Source organism: Ostrea edulis, chromosome 2 (assembly GCF_947568905.1).
Source record: "Ostrea edulis chromosome 2, xbOstEdul1.1, whole genome shotgun sequence".
Lineage (NCBI taxonomy): Eukaryota > Metazoa > Mollusca > Bivalvia > Ostreida > Ostreidae > Ostrea > Ostrea edulis.
This window is the reverse complement of record NC_079165.1, coordinates 23,591,273-23,612,188: the sequence shown is the minus strand read 5'-3', so window position 1 is coordinate 23,612,188 and position 20,916 is coordinate 23,591,273. Positions and strand designations below refer to the sequence as shown.

The following is a 20,916-nucleotide window of genomic DNA, read 5'->3' as shown; positions in this document are numbered from 1 at the left end:
CACTCAGGAAAGAGATAATTTATACCTATTAACAACACCCTTTGGGAGATTGGGGTAAGCGGGGGTATTCTTAGTGAGCATTGCTCACAGTACATCTTGTTGGAATGACCACAAGAGAAACCTTATACAAGACTTTAAGGACAAAGATGTTGTAGTTTTAGGTATAGTAGTATATTAATTGTTGTTTAATTGCGACAGCAAATTCAAGAAGTGTTTTTAAATATAACCCCCAAGGAAAATGTTGACATATTCATATCAAGTAAATGTACTTCTCTGTTTACAGGGGATGGGCGAAATGATTCACCAGGACACTGCGCTCAGTATTGTTCATATACGTTAATGGACAACGACACCAAAAAATTACTAACCATCCACACCTTAGACAAGAGAATGACAGACAGAAAATCCCCAAATATGGAAAAAGCAGGCTTTGAAGCTGCATTGAATGAACTGTTGGAAGAAAACATCAAAGTGAAGGAGGTTGTGACAGATGCACATTTGGGAATAGGTTCAATTATGAGTAAGATATTTCTTGTTAAGCAAATGTTCTGCACTACTGTTATTCAAACAGTAATGGTAATTACAATAGATGCTACAAATTTTCTGAAAATGTTTTTTACTGATAAAACTCATTTTGCAGAGAAACAGTACTCTGAAATACATCACTCGCATGACATATGACATGCAGCAAAAAATCTTGGGAAAAAAGGTTCTAAAGGTAAGTATTTCCTGTGAGTAAGATAAGGCAGCATTTCATGAATTTCATGCTATGTAATATGATTTGTACATCATTGAGATATAAATACATTGATATCTTGATTTTTATTTCTCAGGTGGCACAGAAGAAAGGGAACAATATCTTGCTAGACTGGTGCAAGGACATTGTCAACCACTTTTGGTTTTCATGCCGAGAAGCTAATACGTATGAGGAATTTGTAGTGAGTTACTTACTAATTTTTTTGGAAGAGGATTAAAGCTTTGCTCATATTCATTGTGGAGTAGCATTATATATGGTAAAAGTTGGTCCATGAGAGTGATATTGCATATGAACACTTTGTTGATGTAAAACTTTTCAATTACCAGGGCATATGGCGAAGTGTTTTGCACCATATCACAAACACACATGAGTGGATTTTATCCCATGGAGGTGTGAATCATTGCTTGCATGTGGAGCTTACTGAAGAGGAGAGAACTAAAGCTTGGCTCTCGCCTACCAAGCATGCTCTTGTTCTGAAGGATTTGGCATCTGTTGTACTGGACAAAAGGCTTCTTAATAATGTTGGATACTTTTTGAAATTCAGGTACTTTGTTTATATATGGAAGAAATTTCGAGACAATTTTTTTATTGCCCTTACTTATATATTTTTATATAAAATAATTATCAACATAAAGATTACAGTTGGTACTTTAAATATGATTTTCAGGAGTACAGCTGATTTGGAAGGCTTTCACCAGCACCTCCTTATGTATTGTTCTAAAAGGTTTGCGTACACTCCGCCAGTATACAGAGCCAGAAACAGGCTTGCAGCTCTGGATCACAATATGAATGTTGACCGACCAGTACAGAGGAGCAAAGATGGGAAAATCAGGTGATTTCTACCTTCCATAATTTTTTCTCTACCATTTAAAAACAGGAAAACCTTAAGACCATAAATCAATGGAAATGAACAATTGGAATTTAGAATGACATTTGAATCATAAATGTGATTGAAACATTGCCATCAATTTTTTGAAATTTTCTTACATTGCCCCTAAAGTCAAGGTCATAACAGTCAAAGTGCCAAATCACAGCAGGTCTACATCTGGAGAGTGATGTTCAGCCCTGATATGTTGAAACATGTATAAACAACATAACTTATTTTTTCTCTAGGTATCACCGAGTGTTCAACAAAAAAAGTGGACGATGGACTGTTCATGCAGTTAAAACAAGAAAGCAGTACAATTATATTCATTCCCTTCTAGCAAGTGCTCTGATTATGCGGATCCATGATAGAATTGGAATGAAGTTGACCACATTGGCCCCTGATGATCCACGTATCATCTCAAAACATTTGGCAGCCCAAGAACCACCCCCCACAGAGGAGCTTGTAAGACAGCAAAAGTCCCAATTTACTGAATAGTTCATCTCTTCAAAGAAACAATGAATGTCTGTTGCTCAAATGTCATCTATTACTGACATTTCTGGGACTCCATCATGAAGAGTTTGATACATGTATCCTGTCATTTTATTTCATAGTTTATTTATTGTTTAGGTCGGACTGAATCAGGACTTTAACTCTTGCCAAAATGTTGAAAATTTTCATGTTTTTTAATGCATGAAGTCATTGTAAATAATAATGCTACTGACCAAATTTGAAGTGACTTTCTTTTTGTATAACTTATCTACATGAGTTTCAGATAGGTGTAAAGAATTTGCATGTGAAACAAATTCAATTATTCCACTTTCAAAAAATAAATGAAAGTGTTGACAAATAAATACTCTGTTTTCCTACCTCATTGCAATGTGTTCAGTTATGCCTTTTGAAATAGAAGAAAATTATCTTGTCTGTTGCATCATATTATTATGACCAACATGTTACATGAACCAATAACAAAGTCATTCAATCAACAGATGTCATGTGGCAATTATCAATCATTTTCATGTACCAATACCACAGTAGCCTCAAAGTGGGGTTCAAAGATGAAGTCTGTAACAGAATCTTGGGATTAATTTCAACCCTCCCAAAAGTCATTGTCAATCCTTTGGAGTTATAATAAGTGTACTCTATGTATAAGTGAAGACTTTGAAAAATTGCTCGTAAAATACTTTTATACACAGCAATTTATTGAATAGATAGACCCCCTATCTTAACCCCCTTCTTCAGTTGAAATTGTTGGATCCCCCTCAATACAATGTGTAACAGTTTGTATTGGGGTATTCAATCAGTGCGTTATAGACAATTAACCCCAGACAAACTAAATTAAGATTTTTTTCTCCAAGACTCTCCCTCAGCACATTATAAATGTATAATACATTATCGCCACTTCTTAGCACTGCAATCTCCCTTAATATAATGAACAAACTCAAAATTTTACATGGATACTTTATTATAAGGATGAATCATGTTAGGGTAATGATCTTAATTCAGAATTTTTACATCAAAAATATACAACAGCACAAGTTTACCTTGCCTCGGTAATTATACATGTACATATTACTTGGGCCTAAAAAAAAAAATTGTTTATTTCGGGTAACACTGATGAAAAAATTATCCTCCTAATCTTCCAGGAACAAATCCAGTGTACTGGCCAAAAGGGTCTGGGTATTTGTCTCTAATCTTCCAGACACAGCAGGAAGGTATCACTCTCCTATCCCCAGCTCCTAATCGTCCATGAGTCCACAGGATATACTGCCTGTATCCTTGATGTCTGTTGGCCTTGTTCCAGTCTGCATCGTCATCAAAAACTAGCACATCCCTTCGATACATTCTGCCTAATGCTAATACAGCCTCATCAAGGATCAGTACAGAGAAATCCTAAAAGTAATTATTTAAAAAATGTCTTAACAGAATTCAGTTACATTGAAAACTGTTACGTTCTACAGAGTGGTCTTTCATATGTATAAAAAAAGGTTTCAGGAAAGAATGTCCAAATAATAATACTTTTTTTTTCATAAATAACCACCAAAAAAATATATATGAAGGTCTGTAAAAAAAAATTCAGCATAAACTTACCGGTAGAAGTGTGACACATCTTTCTTTCCTGCAACAAACTTTCTCTGCATTGGTTGGCATTTCTCTGCATTTCCCAGACACACCAGTCTGGGGAAACGCCTCCAGGCTGAGGATGATACCCTCCTTGTTGTGGTGTTGGCCTTAAAATATCAAACACCAGGCAGGGATGCTTTTCGGCCATCTTGAGGCATAGCTGTTGCAGCTCTCCTGTCTCCATCTGGGCAATCTGTTCCTGAAATAAAACCTTGGTTGATAAAATTGTCTGATACTATACATACCATAGAATTTAAAATTTATATTGCACTGCAAATTGATCATTATTTGATTTTAGGAATTACCAATTTAATTTAAAATTTGTTGAATATATTCTGTAATAAGAAGTACAACTGAGTAACAGACAGATATCCAGACAAACTTATGGGAACACAAAAAAACTGGATGATTTTATATTCTAAAATTTGGTATTTACTTGTAAGATATCTGTCCTTCTATTTACTTCCTCCAGAGCAACGACATCCCGTGTTGGCCCTTGTGTATGACTTCCTCTTGACCTGCCTCTTCCCCTGCCTTGACCCCGGGTTCCTCTCACACCTCTTACTCCTCCCCGAACACCCCTTCTTCTTCCTCTGCCTCGACCTCTTTCTACTGATCTCCCATTCTCCTCATCACTACTCTCTTCAGCCCTGCTTGTAATTGAACTTTCCTATAGCCATAAAAAAAAAATACAATTAAATTTTAGTTTATAATAATTTTTTTTTTCAAATCTGGAAATATAATAACATGTCTTATAGAAAGGGCGTTTGACTTTTTTATATTATTGTTAATTTAATATGTGGCGATCAGACAGGTTCGATCGCCCGTGGCCAGCTAACCATAGCTCAGCTAGGTGGGGTGGGTTGTTTGCTTTATGTGATACTTGAAGGAGAGGGGTTGAACTTATCTCCTCCACCGTAAACGATCCTAATGTGCATGCATCATTTATTAATTCTAAATGAAACAATGTCAAATAAAAAAATCCAGTTATTCCATAGACATATGTCTATGGTTATTCTGACAAAAAAAATGTAAACAAAGAAGCGTGCTAGTCCCATGTGCACGTCAAAGATAATATATTGACGTTTCTTGGCCAATCGTATATTCCATCTATATATCAATGCATATGAATGCTTTGAGTTACATAATAATGAGGGAAATCACGTAAATAACCAACAATAATACGAAAAATATAGCTAATATATTGTAACAACTTACCGACGACATTTTTCTCTTCCGCTGCGGTCACGTGTAAAGATGCGCGCGCAGTACGATCATATGCAAATTTTACCTTCCGAAGAGTGTCGAGAATTAACTGGGTTGTATTAATAGGTATTGAATTTGAGGACTTCATGATGTTTTGGGATTCACATGCTTAAAACATAGATATTATATAATCTAATCATATAATTACAAGCAAAGTTATTACTGTAAATCAGACTTAATAATTTATGCTGAAGCGGTACATATATATCTTTAAATAAAATAAAATGTGTACATGTATTAACATTGAAAAATATGACTAATTTGGACCCATCCTAGAGTTAAAACCCTGGGCTGTGCAATTCACCATTTTTTTTTTTACATCCTTTTCTGCTATTCCTAAGTATGCATTTAGATTCTATACAGTATCAGCAAACTTGCACATAAATACTATATACTAAGTTTGGTCCCACCCTGGGGACATAACGCCTACCCCGGGGATCATCAAATTTGCAATTTTGGTAAAGGACTACCTCCTCGTTCTTAATATCCATTTAGTTTCAATTTAGTATCAGTAGCACTAAAGATGTTAAATGTTCTTCTCATAAACACTATATTCTAAGTTGAACCCCATACTATCCATTTAGTTTAAATTTAGTATCAATAACACTAAAGAAGATGTTAAATGTTTTTCACATAAACACTATATACTAAGTTGGGCCCCATAATATCCATTTAGTTTCAATTTAGTACCAAAAGCACTAAAGAAGATGTTAAATGTTCTTCACATAGACACTATATACTAGGTTGGACCCCATCCTGGGGTAAAAAAAAAAAACCCTAACCCGGAGATCATGAAAGAAGTAGAGACGTTTTCTATAGTCATCTGGCCCAGAAAATAAATGATTTCAGTAGGAGTCCAAAAATCTGGCATTCAAATAAGGAATATATAGGCAAATCCAAACTACATTTAATTTGATCCAAAATTGCTTTGTGTTGTATGACAGGAGCGTGAAGTTCGCATAAAATTGCCAAAAAAAATGCAAAATTCGATGAAAATTTTCATAAATTCAGGGGGTTTTCCTTTCAGAAAACATACAGCCCATGTGTCGAGCAAATTTATATTCAAGCACATTTTTCATCTTCTCTTAATACACAATATATATTAATTTCAATTTGCTCGACGGATGTGCACACCTTTTCCTAAGCAATAATCTGGATGAAATTTAACAGTTATCAAGCTCTTTTTTAAAAAAGGCGGGAAGAACTCTTATTCGTGACGTAATAATGCTATAAAATAAGAAATAACTTTGATTTAAGTTGATATAGTATACTTGGCATGTATTTAACTTATTCAAAACACAGATCAAGCTTGATTCAAGACACATTTAAATCGGAGAATTTTTTGGGGCCTTTTTATGTACACAATTGTACCTTGTTCTTTACAAAGAACTAGAGCCACAAAGTACTAAAATTGGCCCTTTCGCCAAAATAAATGAGACTTTCACAGTTGATGCTCTAGGATTCATAGGTTATAGAACAATTTATTTTATAACTATATCTTTTCTAGTTTTCGTTTTACAGTCGTTCAAACTTTGTGTTGTTTTTCAACAGGAAATCTATATAACGTCATGATGTTGACGTTATGAGAATCACAGTGTAATACACAAAAAATGGACGCATAGGTTATTATATATTTTTTGGGCTTATTCTGGTTGTAAATCACAACTGTTAAAATACTAGAAACTTGTATATTTTCTATCCCGATGTTTAAATTTGTGATATATTGCCCCCCCCCCCCCCTTCCCACTACATAACACTACAATTTTTTCCCCTCTGTATTGGACATAATTGAAAAATCGTGATCAAAAATTAAAATTCCTTGCAGTGAAAGGACCATAGCAAATAGTATTGTTTTACCGTCTATCTCAAAGACGAGTTTATATTTTCAAGTTGCATATATCTATTTGTATCAACTTCCATTAAAATTGATATAATTGAGGATAAAAAAGAGAGACAACTGTATAATTTTGGTTAAACTTGAGTAATTATAGTAACTAATTACAAAAATGAATTTTTATGCCCCCCCCCCCCTTTGAAAAAGAGGGGGCATATTGTTTTGCACCTGTCGGTCGGTCGGTCTGTAGACCATGTGTTGTCCGCTCAATATCTTGAGAACCATTCACTTGATGATAATGATATTTCATATGTGGGTTAGTTATGAGTAAAAGAGGATCCCTATTGTTTTTCAGGTCAAAGGTCAATCTACTCTGGACATAGGAATATAATGTCCGCTCAATATCTTGAGAACCCTTTGCTTGAAAGACATCAAACCTGGCACACTGGTACATCCTAAGGAGTAGATGACCCCTATTGATTTTGAGGTCATATGGTCAAAGGTCAAGGGTCAAACTGGGCATAGGAATATACTGACCATTCAATGTCTAGAGAACCCTTTGCTTGACAGACATCAAACTTGATACACTGGTACATCTTCAAGAAAAGATTACCCCTAATGATTTTGAGGTCACATGGTCAAAGGTCAAGGGTCGGAATATACTGTCTTCTCAGTATCTTGAGAACCCTTTTCTTGACAGACATCAAACTTGGTACACTGATACGACTTCAGGAGAAGACGACCACTATTGATTTTGTGGTAACGTGGTCAAAGGTCAAGGGTCACACTAGACAGGAATATACTGTCCGTTCAATATTTTGAGAACCCTTCGCTTGACAGACATCAAACTTGGTACACTGGTACATCTTCAAGAGAAAATTACCCCTATTTATTTTGAGGTCACATGTTTAAAGGTCAAGGGTCAAACTGGACATAGGAATATACTGTCCGTTCAATATCTTGAGAACCCTTTGCTTGACAGAGATCAAACGTGGTACACTGGTACGTCTTCAGGAGAAGACGACCCCTATTGATTTTCAGATCACATGGTCAAGGGTCAAACTGGACATTGGAATATACTGTCTGCTCCATATCTTGAGAACCCTTCGCTTGACAGACATGAAACTTGGTACACTGGTACATCTTCAAAAGAAGATGACCCCTATTGATTTTGAGGTCGCATGGTCAAAGGTCAAGGGTTAAACTGTACATAGGAATATACTGTCCGCTCAATATCTTGAGAACCCTTTGCTTGACATACATCAAACTTGGTACACTGGTACATCTTCAGGAGAAGATGACATTTTAAGGTCACATGGTCAAAAGTCAAGGGTCAAATTGGACATAGGAATATACTGTCCATTCAATATCTTGAGAACCCTTTGCTTGACAGACATCAAACTTGGTACACTGGTACGTCTTCAGGAGTTGATGACCCCTATTGTGTTTTAGGTCACATGGTCAATCCACTCTTGACATAGGAAGATATTGTCTGCTCAATATTTTGAATTGATGATACTACTCTCAATTAAATGATGTGTGTGTGTATAACCCTTTTCAATTTTGCACCATGGGGGGCATATGTGTTTTACAAACATCTCTTGTTAAAACTAATTTTTAAAAAATAAAACATGGTGGACCTTTAAAATTGTCGGCACCTCTGAAGTCTTAATTTTCTGAGCGAGGTAGACCTTTAAGTCCACAGAGATCTGACATCTGTGCCTCCTTTGTGCCACTGTGCACCTTCGTGTGATAAAAAAAAATACTAAACGAAATATTAGGGGGTGAAAATTAAAACGTATAAAACGGCGACTTGTATATATTCATATCATTTAATGATATATATTATTGTATATGTTTGAAGCAGATAAATTGTTTTTTAAAAAGCCCAGAAATAGAGTGGACAGTGTCGCTAAATGGATTTTAATTATCTCTAAGTAGAAACCTTTACATGTTTGTAAATCGGGATTATTTCTTGTATATAGATATATCAAGATATTGATATATATCCGTATGCAGACTTCCCCGCAGACGTTCACACCTTTATGAAACACCCAAATTCTCGACATCCCGTACACACACACCTGTACGTGTTAGTCGGCACATTGTTTCACAGCACAAGCAGCACGAGTTCACCAAATAAAAGAAGGATCATTTTATTTTGAAAATGAACAAACGAATATCACATGGTATAAATTGGCATCGATTTCAATTTGATAAATAGCATGAATTATAGCAGCTCAAAGAAATGTGGACCATGAAATGACAAGTAAAAGCATTGGTTTATTTGTGCGATTATTTTAAAAGATTTACATTTATATTAGAGCACCACATGTCTTTCAATGTATAATTTTTATTGTAATTAAGAATATTAGATGATTTAGATCCGCTGTCTACATGTTTACAGGTAGTGTAGAAATATCAAAAAGTGTACAGTTGACAACGCGATTGAAATAAGAATGCGGACGATTTTTAGGTCACCTGAAATCATTCAGGTGACCTATTGCTATCTGTTTTTGTCCGTCGTTCGTCGTGCGTTTAAATTTGAACATTTTCAGCTTCTTCTCTGAAACCCCTGAACCAATTTCAACCAATTTTGGCATATAGCATCTGTGGGTGGAGGGGAACAAAAATTGTGAAATTCGTGGTCCCTGCCCCCCTGGGGCCTGAGGGGTGGGGCAAAAACCATCAAAATGAGTGTAATTTTAAAAAATCTTCTTCTTTACTCCTGGACATCAAGAAGCTAAACTGTGGGCATAATTATAATGAGCGTTGAGCCCTCTACCAAAATTGTGAAATTCATGGCCCCTGGGGCAGGGGTTCTTGTGTTAGGGTGGGGCTCTATTGGTCATATAGTGAAAATGTAGAAATTCTTTGAAAATCTTCTCTGTCTCTGGGTATTAAGTAGACAAACTAATAGCATGGTAATGATGAGCAAGGATGCCTCTTTATACCCCCCCCCCCCGCAACAAGTTGTGGGGGGTATACTGGAATCGGGTTGTCCGTCTGTCCGTCCGTCCGTCCGTCTGTAGACGCAATGGTTTCCGGGATCTAAAGCATTATCCTTTCCACCTACCGTCACCATATCATATATATGGACTACCCATGGGGTGAAGATGTTCCCTATCGATTTTGGGGTCAAAAGGTCAAAGGTCAAGCACACTGGACATCGAAGTAGCAATATGGTTTCCGGGCTCTAAAGTGTTATCCTTTCCACCTACAGTCACCATATCATACATATGGACTATCCATAGGATGAAGATGTTCCCTATCGATTTTGGGGTCCAAAGGTCAAGCGCACTGGACTTTGAAGTAGCAATATGGTTTCCGGGCTCTAAAGCGTTATCCTTTCCACCTACAGTCACCATATCATATATATGGACTACCCATGGGATGAAGATGTTCCCTATCGATATTGAGGTCAAAGGTCAAGCGCACTGGACATTGAAGTAGCAATATGGTTTCCGGGCTCTAAAGCGTTATCCTTTCCACCTACAGTCACCATATCATACATATGGACTACCCATGGGACGAAGATGTTCCCTATCGATTTTGGGGTCAAAAGGTCAAAGGTCATGTGCACTGGACATCGAAGTAGCAACACTCAGAAAAGAGGTAGTTTATACCTATTACCAACACCCTTTGGGAGATTGGGGTAAGCGGGGGGTATTCTTAGTGAGCATTGCTCACAGTACCTCTTGTTAAAAATTGTGAAATTCATGGTCCCTGGATCAGGGGTTCTGGTGCTAGGGTGGGGTTCTATAAGTCATATAGTGAAAATGCATTATTTCTTTGAAAATCTTCTCTGTCCTTGGGTATTAAGTAGACAATCCAATAGCATGGTTATGATGAACAAGGATGCCTCTTTCAAAATTGTGAAATTCATGGCCCCTGGGTCAGGGGTTCTGGTATTAGGGTGGGCCCTATTGATCATATAGTGAAAATGCATTTTATTTCTTTGAAAATCTTCTCCTCTGCTGCTGGGTATTAAGTAGACAAACTAATAGTATGATAATGATGATCAAGGATGCTTCTTTCAAAACTGAAATTTATGGCCCCTGGGTCAGGGGTTCTGGTGCAAAGGCGGGGCTGACCACATAGCTATTCAATGTTTCTTCCATCCAAAAGTAAAATTCTTATATTTAAACACAAACCTAATTCAAACATTGGAAGGTTGTTACATGATACTCAGGTGACCTATAAGACCCCTGGGCCTCTTGTTTGTTTATTCAGTGACTCACAAAATTACCCGTCTTCTGAATGAAAGTTATAAAACATACTATTTTTTTTTGGTCAGTTATAACACCCGAAAACGGAGGTAAAAATCATCTTCGCTTGCCATGGGTTTTGGGTCCATTCTGCTCTTTGTGGACTGAATACATTTTGCCATCGAAGATGGAAAAAATAATTTTAAAAATGCCTAAATTGTCCGCTTGCATAAACATGTATTACGGTGGTAAAAAAAATCTAGTAAATCCAATGAAGTTGTAGTAATATAGATTATATATTTATTTCATTTTTGACTGAGAGGGCGTTAGATAGCTAGGCAAGTGACATCGGTTTAAAAGAAAGGGGGGGGGGGCAGTCCTAACTCGCGCAAGCCGAATAATTTAACATGGAAAAAAGGGAAATTAAATATATCAGAATGAAGTGGAATGGTTGATTAATAAGAATAATATTGTACATTTAAGATTTGATTAAACTTCCTGTACCTGTATACACTTACTGATGCTCTCTCTCTCTCTCTCTCAAGATCACGAAGTTATAGATTCAGTACTGTTGTATAGCGTGTATGAATAGAAGCAACTAAAATGCAAATCGTCAAATAATGTTGTCTATATATTTTGTGTGTGAACTAATTGCATTTGAAACCGAGATTTTAAAACATCCTTACAGTAGACTTGGATGGGTCCATGTGGCGATCTATCCACTGCACACTTAAAGAAATTCAATTCGGGAGGGGGATTGGGACAGTTTGAGTTGATGAAGACCACCACCCACCACACACATGTACACAATTTTTAAAAGGTTTTGAAGATTGGACAATTTAAGCACAATTTTCTGTTGCTATTGTTGGCTGGATTATTAAATTAAGATATATTTATTGGCACAACACATGTTCAGTTTATTAATTGGCAAAACATATATAATACAGACCTGTTTACTTGTACGTTTTCGCCGTATTTTTACGGTAAAAGTTTTTAAAAAAAAAATACGTTTTACGGTGATTGGTCGCGAAAATACTGTCAAAAACAATAATCGGTAAAAAAAAAATCGTTTCGTCAAAATTCGATCTAGAAAATTATTAACTTTTAAAGATCAAAGTCATTTAAGCGCTTTATGAAATAGAAACATATTAAAGCATGTAAAAGATCGAGATTAATACAGCATGGTGACAAACCATGTTAAAACGGAAAGCAGCTGATGATCATGAACGTACGGCAAAGAAATACTTGCAAAATTACAAAGACTCATATAAAGAGATTTGGCCATTTTTCAATAAGTCTCAGAAAGGAGACCAGTATGTTAGATGCTCAATTTGTGAGATGGATTTTACATGTGCCCACGGTGCAGTGGAAAGAATGACTGCCGACGGGTAATTTGATGAGTCAAGAAAAGTAGACTAGTGCTAATTGATCTGATGTTTAAAAATTAAAAGATATGAGGTAAGTGTCAGAGAAAACGTACTACATATGCATGAAAAATATTAGGGAAATTTACAAGTCGAGAGGTCTCAACAAGGTTTTCAGCATACTTTTAAAAAATTAAACTAAAATACTTAGTATATTTTCATCTTTATAAACCTCTGAATCTGATTTCAGGAGCTCTCAGATAGCAGGAAATTAAATGGCATCTAATTTTTCAAAATTTTCTGGGGGGGCATGCCCCCAGACACCCCCCCCCCCCCTAGCAGGGGAGTGCCGCGAAGCGGCACTCGCCGGTGACTTTGTACTGACAGACTACCAAAAATACTGACAATCTTACTGACAGCTTTCATAAGGGGTAAACAGGTCTGATAATATAGCATTCAGTCCGTCTGTCATAATTGAATTTTACTTGTAACACGCAATTTGATTTGTTGAGCACGCTGAAAAAAATATTTGTTTCTATTGTATAAATGTAACTTTGGTATGGGGACACACCTCCTTGACAACGGAGACGACACTATTTTTCCTTTTCTAATTTTACATTGGACAATGGAACACTGATACATTGATAGGCCTTCGAACTAGGCCATGAAATTGAAAATCAACGGAATTAAACATGCACAATAAATACTGTATTGTCTCACACACACACACACCCTCCCCCAAACAAAAAACAAAACGCACAGTCTTTGTTTAAAGTAAAGTTACATAAAAATAAAAACTAAAAAACTCTTGACATGTACAACGATATCATATGTGAAATTAAAAAAGAAAACAAAAAAAAAAACCGGTATATCGAGGAGTTTACTTGATCCGCCTATTGAAGCATAAAATGCGTCATGAATGTCTTACAACAGATGACGTCATGTCTCATCGATAACATGTGGATCGCTATCTATGAATTGCTTACATAATTTACTGTGTCGGATTTAACTGGCAGCAATGCTGCATGCCATGGTAAGTCATATTGTAGTTTAAATCTGTTCTTTTGAATTCCTTTTTGCCTGACCAGGTCATGCTAATATTCAGCCCGAAACTTGGATGTACTGTAAATCAAAGAAGGACTTGCTCCCAATGTACGTAAAGTTAGGTTAAATAAAACAGTTATTTCGAATGTTGACAGTCTAAAGCCGCGTAGTAACAATTTTGTAAAATAAATAAAGCAAAAATTATTCAATATGATATCAGTACCATACAAGAATACTTGCGTGAAGCCTGAATATTTTCCGATATCCCAAACTTTGGCCACGGTGAAAGAAGACGCCATGTACTTTTCAGTCACTAGGCCTAACAGTTTCGGTAACTGTCGTTTTGTTCAATGATAATGTTTATGATTATAATGTAAAACTACCAAAATTATACACAGTTTTTAAGCAACGATGCAATGAAGATGCTTTGTGAACGACTTTAAAAGATGAAAACAACTAGGTATTGAAAATGAACATCTATAACCTAGTAAAAGGGCAAAATAAGATGCAACCGAAAACTATTATTAGGTGAGGGAATTTCCCTTGCTTCAAAAACAAGAGGCTTAAGGGCCTAGAATCGCTCTTCTGATAAATTGTACAACCCCACCATTTCTATTCTTAGCCTCTTAGTATTCTAAATCTTTAGTTAAATCCTAAGAATTAAAAAAAAGTAGGTCAATGTGACCTACTTTTTGATTTACACATTTTGAGAACCAAGAAATATCAACTGACAAAGTTTGATGATTTTAAGCCAATTAGTATCTGAATATTTAAATATAGCTGTCAAATTCCAATCGTAGGTCATGATGACCTACTTTTTGGTCAGCAAACTCCGAACATGCAAGACCCATCAACTGACAAAGTTTGATGACTGTAGGTCAAATAGTATCTGAAATACATAAATATAGACGTCAAATTCCAAAAGTAGGTCAAGGTGACCTACTTTTTGGTCGACACACTCCGTAGACTCAAGATGCATCAACTGTCAAAGTTTGATGATTGTAGGGCAATTAGTGACTGAAATATATAAATATAACTGTCAAATGCCAAAAGTAGGTCACAGTGACCTACTTTTTGGTCGATGCACTCCGAAGACTCAAGATGCATCAACTGACAAAGTTTGATGATTGTAGGTCAAATAGTGTCTGAAATATAGTAATTTAGCTGTCAAATACCAAAAGTAGGTCACGGTGACCTACTTTTTGGTCGCCACAAACCGAAGACTGAAGACGCATCAACTGAAAAAGTTTGATGATCCTAGGTTTTACAGTGCCCAAAATATGCATCTAAAATTGAAAATGTGAAATTTGAATATCTGCAAAATTCAAAAAGTAGGTCACTGTGATCTACTTTTTTATATAATGTTTCAAGGCCTCAAGATGCATCAACTTACAAGATTTGATGATTCTAAACCTCTCGGTATTTGAAATAACAACTTAAAATATATCTATAAATGATAAGCCATAAAATTCAGAAAGTAGGTCACGGTGACCTATTTTTCAGTTGACGCATTTCAAGGTCCCATGATCCACCAACTGACAAGTTTTGATGATCATAGGCTTCAAAGTGTCCAAGATATGCATCAAAATTAATTTTAAAATAAATACCTGCAAAATTCAAAAAGTAGGTCACCGTGACCTACTTTTGAGACAACTTGACACAAGGTCCTAAGATTCATCAAGTATCAAAATTTGATGATCCTAGTCCTTATAATGACTAAAATATCAAAGATTTAAGGAAATATAAATTTAGGTCAACTTTGAAGTGACCTTGAGACCACGCCCTTTGCCCCAGGGTAATGCCTTGAATAATTTTTAATCTACAACATATCCTCATCCTTATGTGTAAGTTTGGTGATAATCTGCCCAGTGGTTCTTGAGAAGATTTTTTAGCAACCACTACTTTTGTTTGTATTTTCCTGATTATCTCCCCTTGGTAAAGGGTCACATCCTCTATTTAGTATGTATGAAAGCCCTTGGGCCAATGATACCCTGTAACAAATTTGAAAAAAATTGGCCAAGGGGTTCTTGAATTATAGCCCTTTTTCTAAAAAGTTTACGCACACCTCACAAATGGCCATAGCATTACCGAACTAAAATGACCTATATATGACACGAAATAAAAAACGTAGTTTCTTTCTCCATAAAATACTTAAATCAGCCATATTATCTGTAAAATTCAAGTTTACCACCACCAGCGCATTATAACCGTAATATTTTTCAGCAATCCGTATGGCAAAACCTTTACAAAATAACCAGTTTTTGGTGAAAAATGACAAAAGTACGGTACCATATCCGGTTCTAGTATGTATACAGCTTTAGTTGTGCTCCTATTTTTAAAATCTAACATGTTTTTTTAAACCCCGGATTCTGATACATATTTATAACACCAATACTCCTATTCAACATTTACTTTCATTTTTATATATTTTAAGGGCCATATTTTGGGGTTTGTGAATCAGGTTCTTTGGTAGAGGTCTTCCTGCTCTACATCACTATGCATTTAGTTTTTCTTACACGTGCGGTTCCAGAGAAGAAGATTTTGAAAACTGTTCAATTTTGGACAGTTTTTGCCCCACCGCTAGGGATGCAGGAGTCCTGAAATTTACAATTTATTTCTCCCTTTTCCCATGGATGCTACATACCAAATTCGAAAAGAATTGGAGTTGTAGTTATCAAGAAGAAGTTAAAAATGTTCAATTGTTAACGGACGACGCACAATGCACGCCAACCAATTGCAATAGGTCACCTGAGGTTAGGTTACTCAGGTGACCTAAAAAATCTTAATGAATCATGGGGATAACTTTTACACATACTATGGTAACTTTACAGTCATTAACTACAACAAGTGGACATCAAACTAAAGGAGCTGATGTATTTCTGTTGTGTGGATTAAGTAAGAGATTCTACTCTTACCTTTTTAGGTCACCTGAATTCATTCAGGTGACCTATTGCTATCTGTTTTTGTCCGTCGTCGTTCGTCGTGCGTTAACATTTGAACATTTTCAGCTTCTTCTCTGAAACCCCTGAACCAATTTCAACCAATTTTGGCGTATAGCATCTGTGGGTGGAGGGGAACAAAAATTGTGAAATTCGTGGTCCCTGCTCCCCTGGGGCCTGAGGGGTGGGGCAAAAAGCATCAAAATGAGTGTAATTTAAAAAAATCTTCTTCTTTACTCCTGGACATCAAGAAGCCAAACTGTGGGCATAATTATAATGAGCGTTGAGCCGTCTACCAAAATTGTGAAATTCATGGCCCCTGGGGCAGGGGTTCTTGTGTTAGGGTGGGGCTCTATTGGTCATATAGTGAAAGTGTAGAAATTCTTTGAAAATCTTCTCTGTGTCTGGGTATTAAGTAGACAAACTAATAGCATGGTAATGATGAGCAAGGATGCCTCTTTATACCCCCCGCAACAAGTTGTGGGGGGTATACTGGAATCGGGTTGTCCGTCTGTCCGTCCATCCGTCTGTAGACGCAATGGTTTCCGGGCTCTAAAGCATTATCCTTTCCACCTACCGTCACTATATCATATATATGAACTACCCATGGGATGAAGATGTTCCCTATCGATTTTGGGGTCAAAAGGTCAAAGGTCAAGCACACTGGACATCGAAGTAGCAATATGGTTTCCGGGCTCTAAAGTGTTATCCTTTCCACCTACAGTCACCATATCATACATATGGACTACCCATGGGATGAAGATGTTCCCTATCGATTTTGGGGTCAAAAGGTCAAAGGTCAAGCACACTCGACATCGAAGTAGCAATATGGTTTCCGGGCTCTAAAGTGTTATCCTTTCCACCTACAGTCACCATATCATACATATGGACTACCCATGGGATGAAGATGTTCCCTATCGATTTTGGGGTCAAAAGGTCAAGCACACTCGACATCGAAGTAGCAATATGGTTTCCGGGCTCTAAAGTGTTATCCTTTCCACCTACAGTCACCATATCAAACATATGGACTACCCATGGGATGAAGATGTTCCCTATTGATTTTGGGGTCAAAAGGTCAAAGGACACGCGCACTGGACATTGAAGTAGCAATATGGTTTCCGGGCTCTAAAGTGTTATCCTTTCCACCTACAGTCACCATATCATATATATGGACTACCCATGGGATGAAGATGATCCCTATCGATTTTGGGGTCAAAAGGTCAAAGGTCAAGCGCACTGGACATTGAAGTAGCAATATGGTTTCCGGGCTCTAAAGCGTTATCCTTTCCACCTACAGTCACCATATCATACATATGGACTACCCATGGGATGAAGATGTTCCCTATCGATTTTGGGGTCAAAAGGTCAAAGGTCATGTGCACTGGACATCGAAGTAGCAACACTCAGAAAAGAGGTAGTTTATACCTATTACCAACACCCTTTGGGAGATTGGGGTAAGCGGGGGGTATTCTTAGTGAGCATTGCTCACAGTACCTCTTGTTAAAAATTGTGAAATTCATGGTCCCTGGATCAGGGGTTCTGGTGCTAGGGTGGGGCTCTATAAGTCATATAGTGAAAATGCATTATTTCTTTGAAAATCTTCTTTTCTGTCCTTGGGTATTAAGTGGACAAACCAATAGCATGGTTATGATGAGCAAGGATGCCTCTTTCAAAATTGTGAAATTCATGGCCCCTGGGTCAGGGGTTCTGGTATTAGGGTGGGCCCTATTGATCATATAGTGAAAATGCATTTTATTTCTTTGAAAATCTTCTCCTCTGCTGCTGGGTATTAAGTAGACAAACTAATAGTATGATAATGATGATCAAGGATGCTTCTTTCAAAACTGAAATTTATGGCCCCTGGGTCAGGGGTTCTGGTGCAAAGGGGGGCTGACCACATAGCTATTCAATGTTTCTTCCATCCAAAAGTAAAATTCTTATATTTAAACACAAACCTAATTCAAACATTGGAAGGTTGTTACATGATACTCAGGTGACCTATAAGGCCCCTGGGCCTCTTGTTTGATATACTGCCTACATCTCTCAGAAAGTTGTTTAGGGCCAGGTCAGGCTTGTGGATCAGTGTTGTTGTTTCATGGTAGGGCAGCAGCATTTCTTTGACATACTCCTCCACTTTACTATAGTGTTGATCTAATGAAGTTTCTTCAAGTATCTAAATTAAAAGTTTAAAATAAATGTAAATGCAGTTGAAATGTTACATGTAATACCTGGAATAATGACACCATTTAGAAACTGTTACAGATTTTACCACGAAGGGCCATTTCAAACTTGCATTTAATATTAAGGATAACAGATACTACATGTCCATTTTCAAATTTATAGAGTCCGTTAGTCTTGTTGATCAAGAAAAGTGCTCCTCTGTGTATTTGTTTTAAATATACCTTTTTACAAACTAATACTGGTAATGAAATTCCCTCCGAGTTAGGCAAGGTAGCCAGGATTTAGGTTGTTGTCTTGGCAATCTCCTCTGTCCCTATATCATTAACCTTGTTCTTCAATGTAATATAGCAAGCCGAAGTTTTCTTGGCTGCCTTTGTTAATGTTGCAAAGGCTCCTGGAGCAGGGTCTGACGTTAATCGTGTGGATAGAATAACAAATAGTCTGGAATGGTACCTACAAATGACAGGATTGTGTTGAACTTTACACATATGAAAAGTGAAGATAATGAACAGTGATCAATCCCATAGTCATTGTATTATTTATTATTAAATGATCAGGAATTCTGACGCTATCTGATTGATTCAGATGAACCTTTCTGGTGTGTACCTCAGAGCGAGTTTCCCTCAATAGTAATTGTGGGAGGTTCAATCAGGATTTCCCTCTTGACCAAACAAATACATGTATTTGCTTACATTTTATATCAACCAATCCAATGTCCAATAACAAGAGGTTCATGAACCACATTCCTCATCTGAACCACCTTAATCCTGCCACTGGTCAAGTCGACAATAAAGTATAAGAAGACCATAGAGAATCTATAAACAAGATATGAAAGACCTACCAACAATAGTTCAGGACTCTGGTGTTAGATAGGTCAGATTTTGTTTTTACAAGTAGGTCAAAGTACAAGGTGTCACAGTTGCTTCCCAGGTAGAATCTCAATACAAATTGTGAAAGCCCTTCCTAAAAATAATTCATCATATATAGTTATTAGAAACTCTAAGTTCAAGGTCAAAGAACATGATGTGAAATGAAAGGTCTTACCATAAGGAATTCATATCCAAGATATATAAGATCTACCTTATGTAGTTGATTTTAAAGTAGTTGCACTATGTCAGTAACCTTTCCTGGTAATTTCAACTTTTCTGGCCCAGTGGTTCTCGAGAAACATTTTAAGAGGCCCAACCCTATTTTTGCATTGTTGTGATTATCTCCCTTTTGAAGGGAGCATGGTCCTTCATTTAAACAAACATGTACCTCTTTCAGTGCAAATTGGAGAGCATTCATCTGATGGATGGGGATACAACTCTCCTCGTCTACAGACGTCAATGCGCTGCATAATTTTCTCACGAATGGTATTGTCATCTTAGTAAACCTTGTCCACCATTTTTCTTTCTTGAAGTTCGTTCTCTATTTCCCCATTGAAAAAAAACATCCATTGTATTTTTTCTGGTCATTAACAGCTGACAAAGAGTATCTAAAAATGTAAACAAATCTGCTAATTCCATGGAAAATGCCTCATTCAAAGGCAATACATTGAAAAGAAATACACACCAGCTCTTAATTTTAGGAAGAGATTCTGTAGCTCAAGTGAGCTTTATTGCTCAAAATTTGTTTAAACTGACTGCTTGCCTTCCATTTTTAAAAACCACTGTAATTAGATGCATTTTATTTGATATGAAAGCAAGCACTTGTAGTGTTGATTCACGGTTACTTGATACTTCACTCCTGGTGCCAGCTTTCAAGTACATTGGATATAAGAGAACACTAATATATGAAAATTATTCTGTAAGAGTTATATAAATGATCACAATACTCTGCAAACACCTTTCTGTGGTGTATATTCCATAATTCCCATTCTTAGGTTTGGACAAAATACAATTGGGTATTGTTGTTTTACAAAATTGATCCCCCCCCCCCCTTATCATAAGGATTCAGATATTTTAATTCATATGGAAGACATAAAATGTTATGTGGATTATTTTTTTTTTTCATTCTCAGAGTGACACTAACTGGAGCCAGAGGAGGTCATTTACAAGATTTTCAAAGTCTGTGACCCCTTGTGTATTCTTTGCTTGCAAATGGAATACAAAAAGCAATCAATCCTATATAATGTAAAACTTATACGGTACCAATTTTGATGTATGTGGAATGAAGTTTTCGTAAAGTGAAATATAATTAATTTTAAATAAATGATCAATTCAAACACTTACCAGAACTGGAAATCTGGGAAACAATCTGTTGAAGTTCAGAAATTTGAAGTGCAAAGACTGTATTGTAGATTTCAGCAAAGGCTTGAGAAGACGCAAATGCATGGTTTCTACAAAAAACAAT

The 20,916-nt window shown here is 36.6% G+C and overlaps 2 protein-coding genes across 2 annotated transcripts in view; one reads left to right on the top strand and one right to left on the bottom strand.

Annotated features, from left to right (window-relative positions):
- Positions 1-1,204: 1,204 nt before the first annotated feature.
- LOC125677897 (uncharacterized) lies at positions 1,205-2,341 on the top strand. The gene is made up of 3 exons (XM_056156440.1): positions 1,205-1,301; positions 1,425-1,589; positions 1,871-2,341. The coding sequence occupies exons 2-3, from the start codon at positions 1,465-1,467 to the stop codon at positions 2,118-2,120; spliced, it is 375 nt and encodes a 124-aa protein (XP_056012415.1). The 5' UTR covers positions 1,205-1,301; positions 1,425-1,464; the 3' UTR covers positions 2,121-2,341.
- Positions 2,342-3,248: 907 nt separating this feature from the next.
- Positions 3,249-20,916, bottom strand: part of LOC125679793 (uncharacterized) — an 84,290-nt gene continuing 66,622 nt past the window's right edge. The window contains exon 5 of the mRNA XM_056153338.1: positions 3,249-3,434. Coding sequence (XP_056009313.1) covers positions 3,249-3,434 — 186 coding nt within the window. The remainder of the gene's footprint in view (positions 3,435-20,916) is intronic.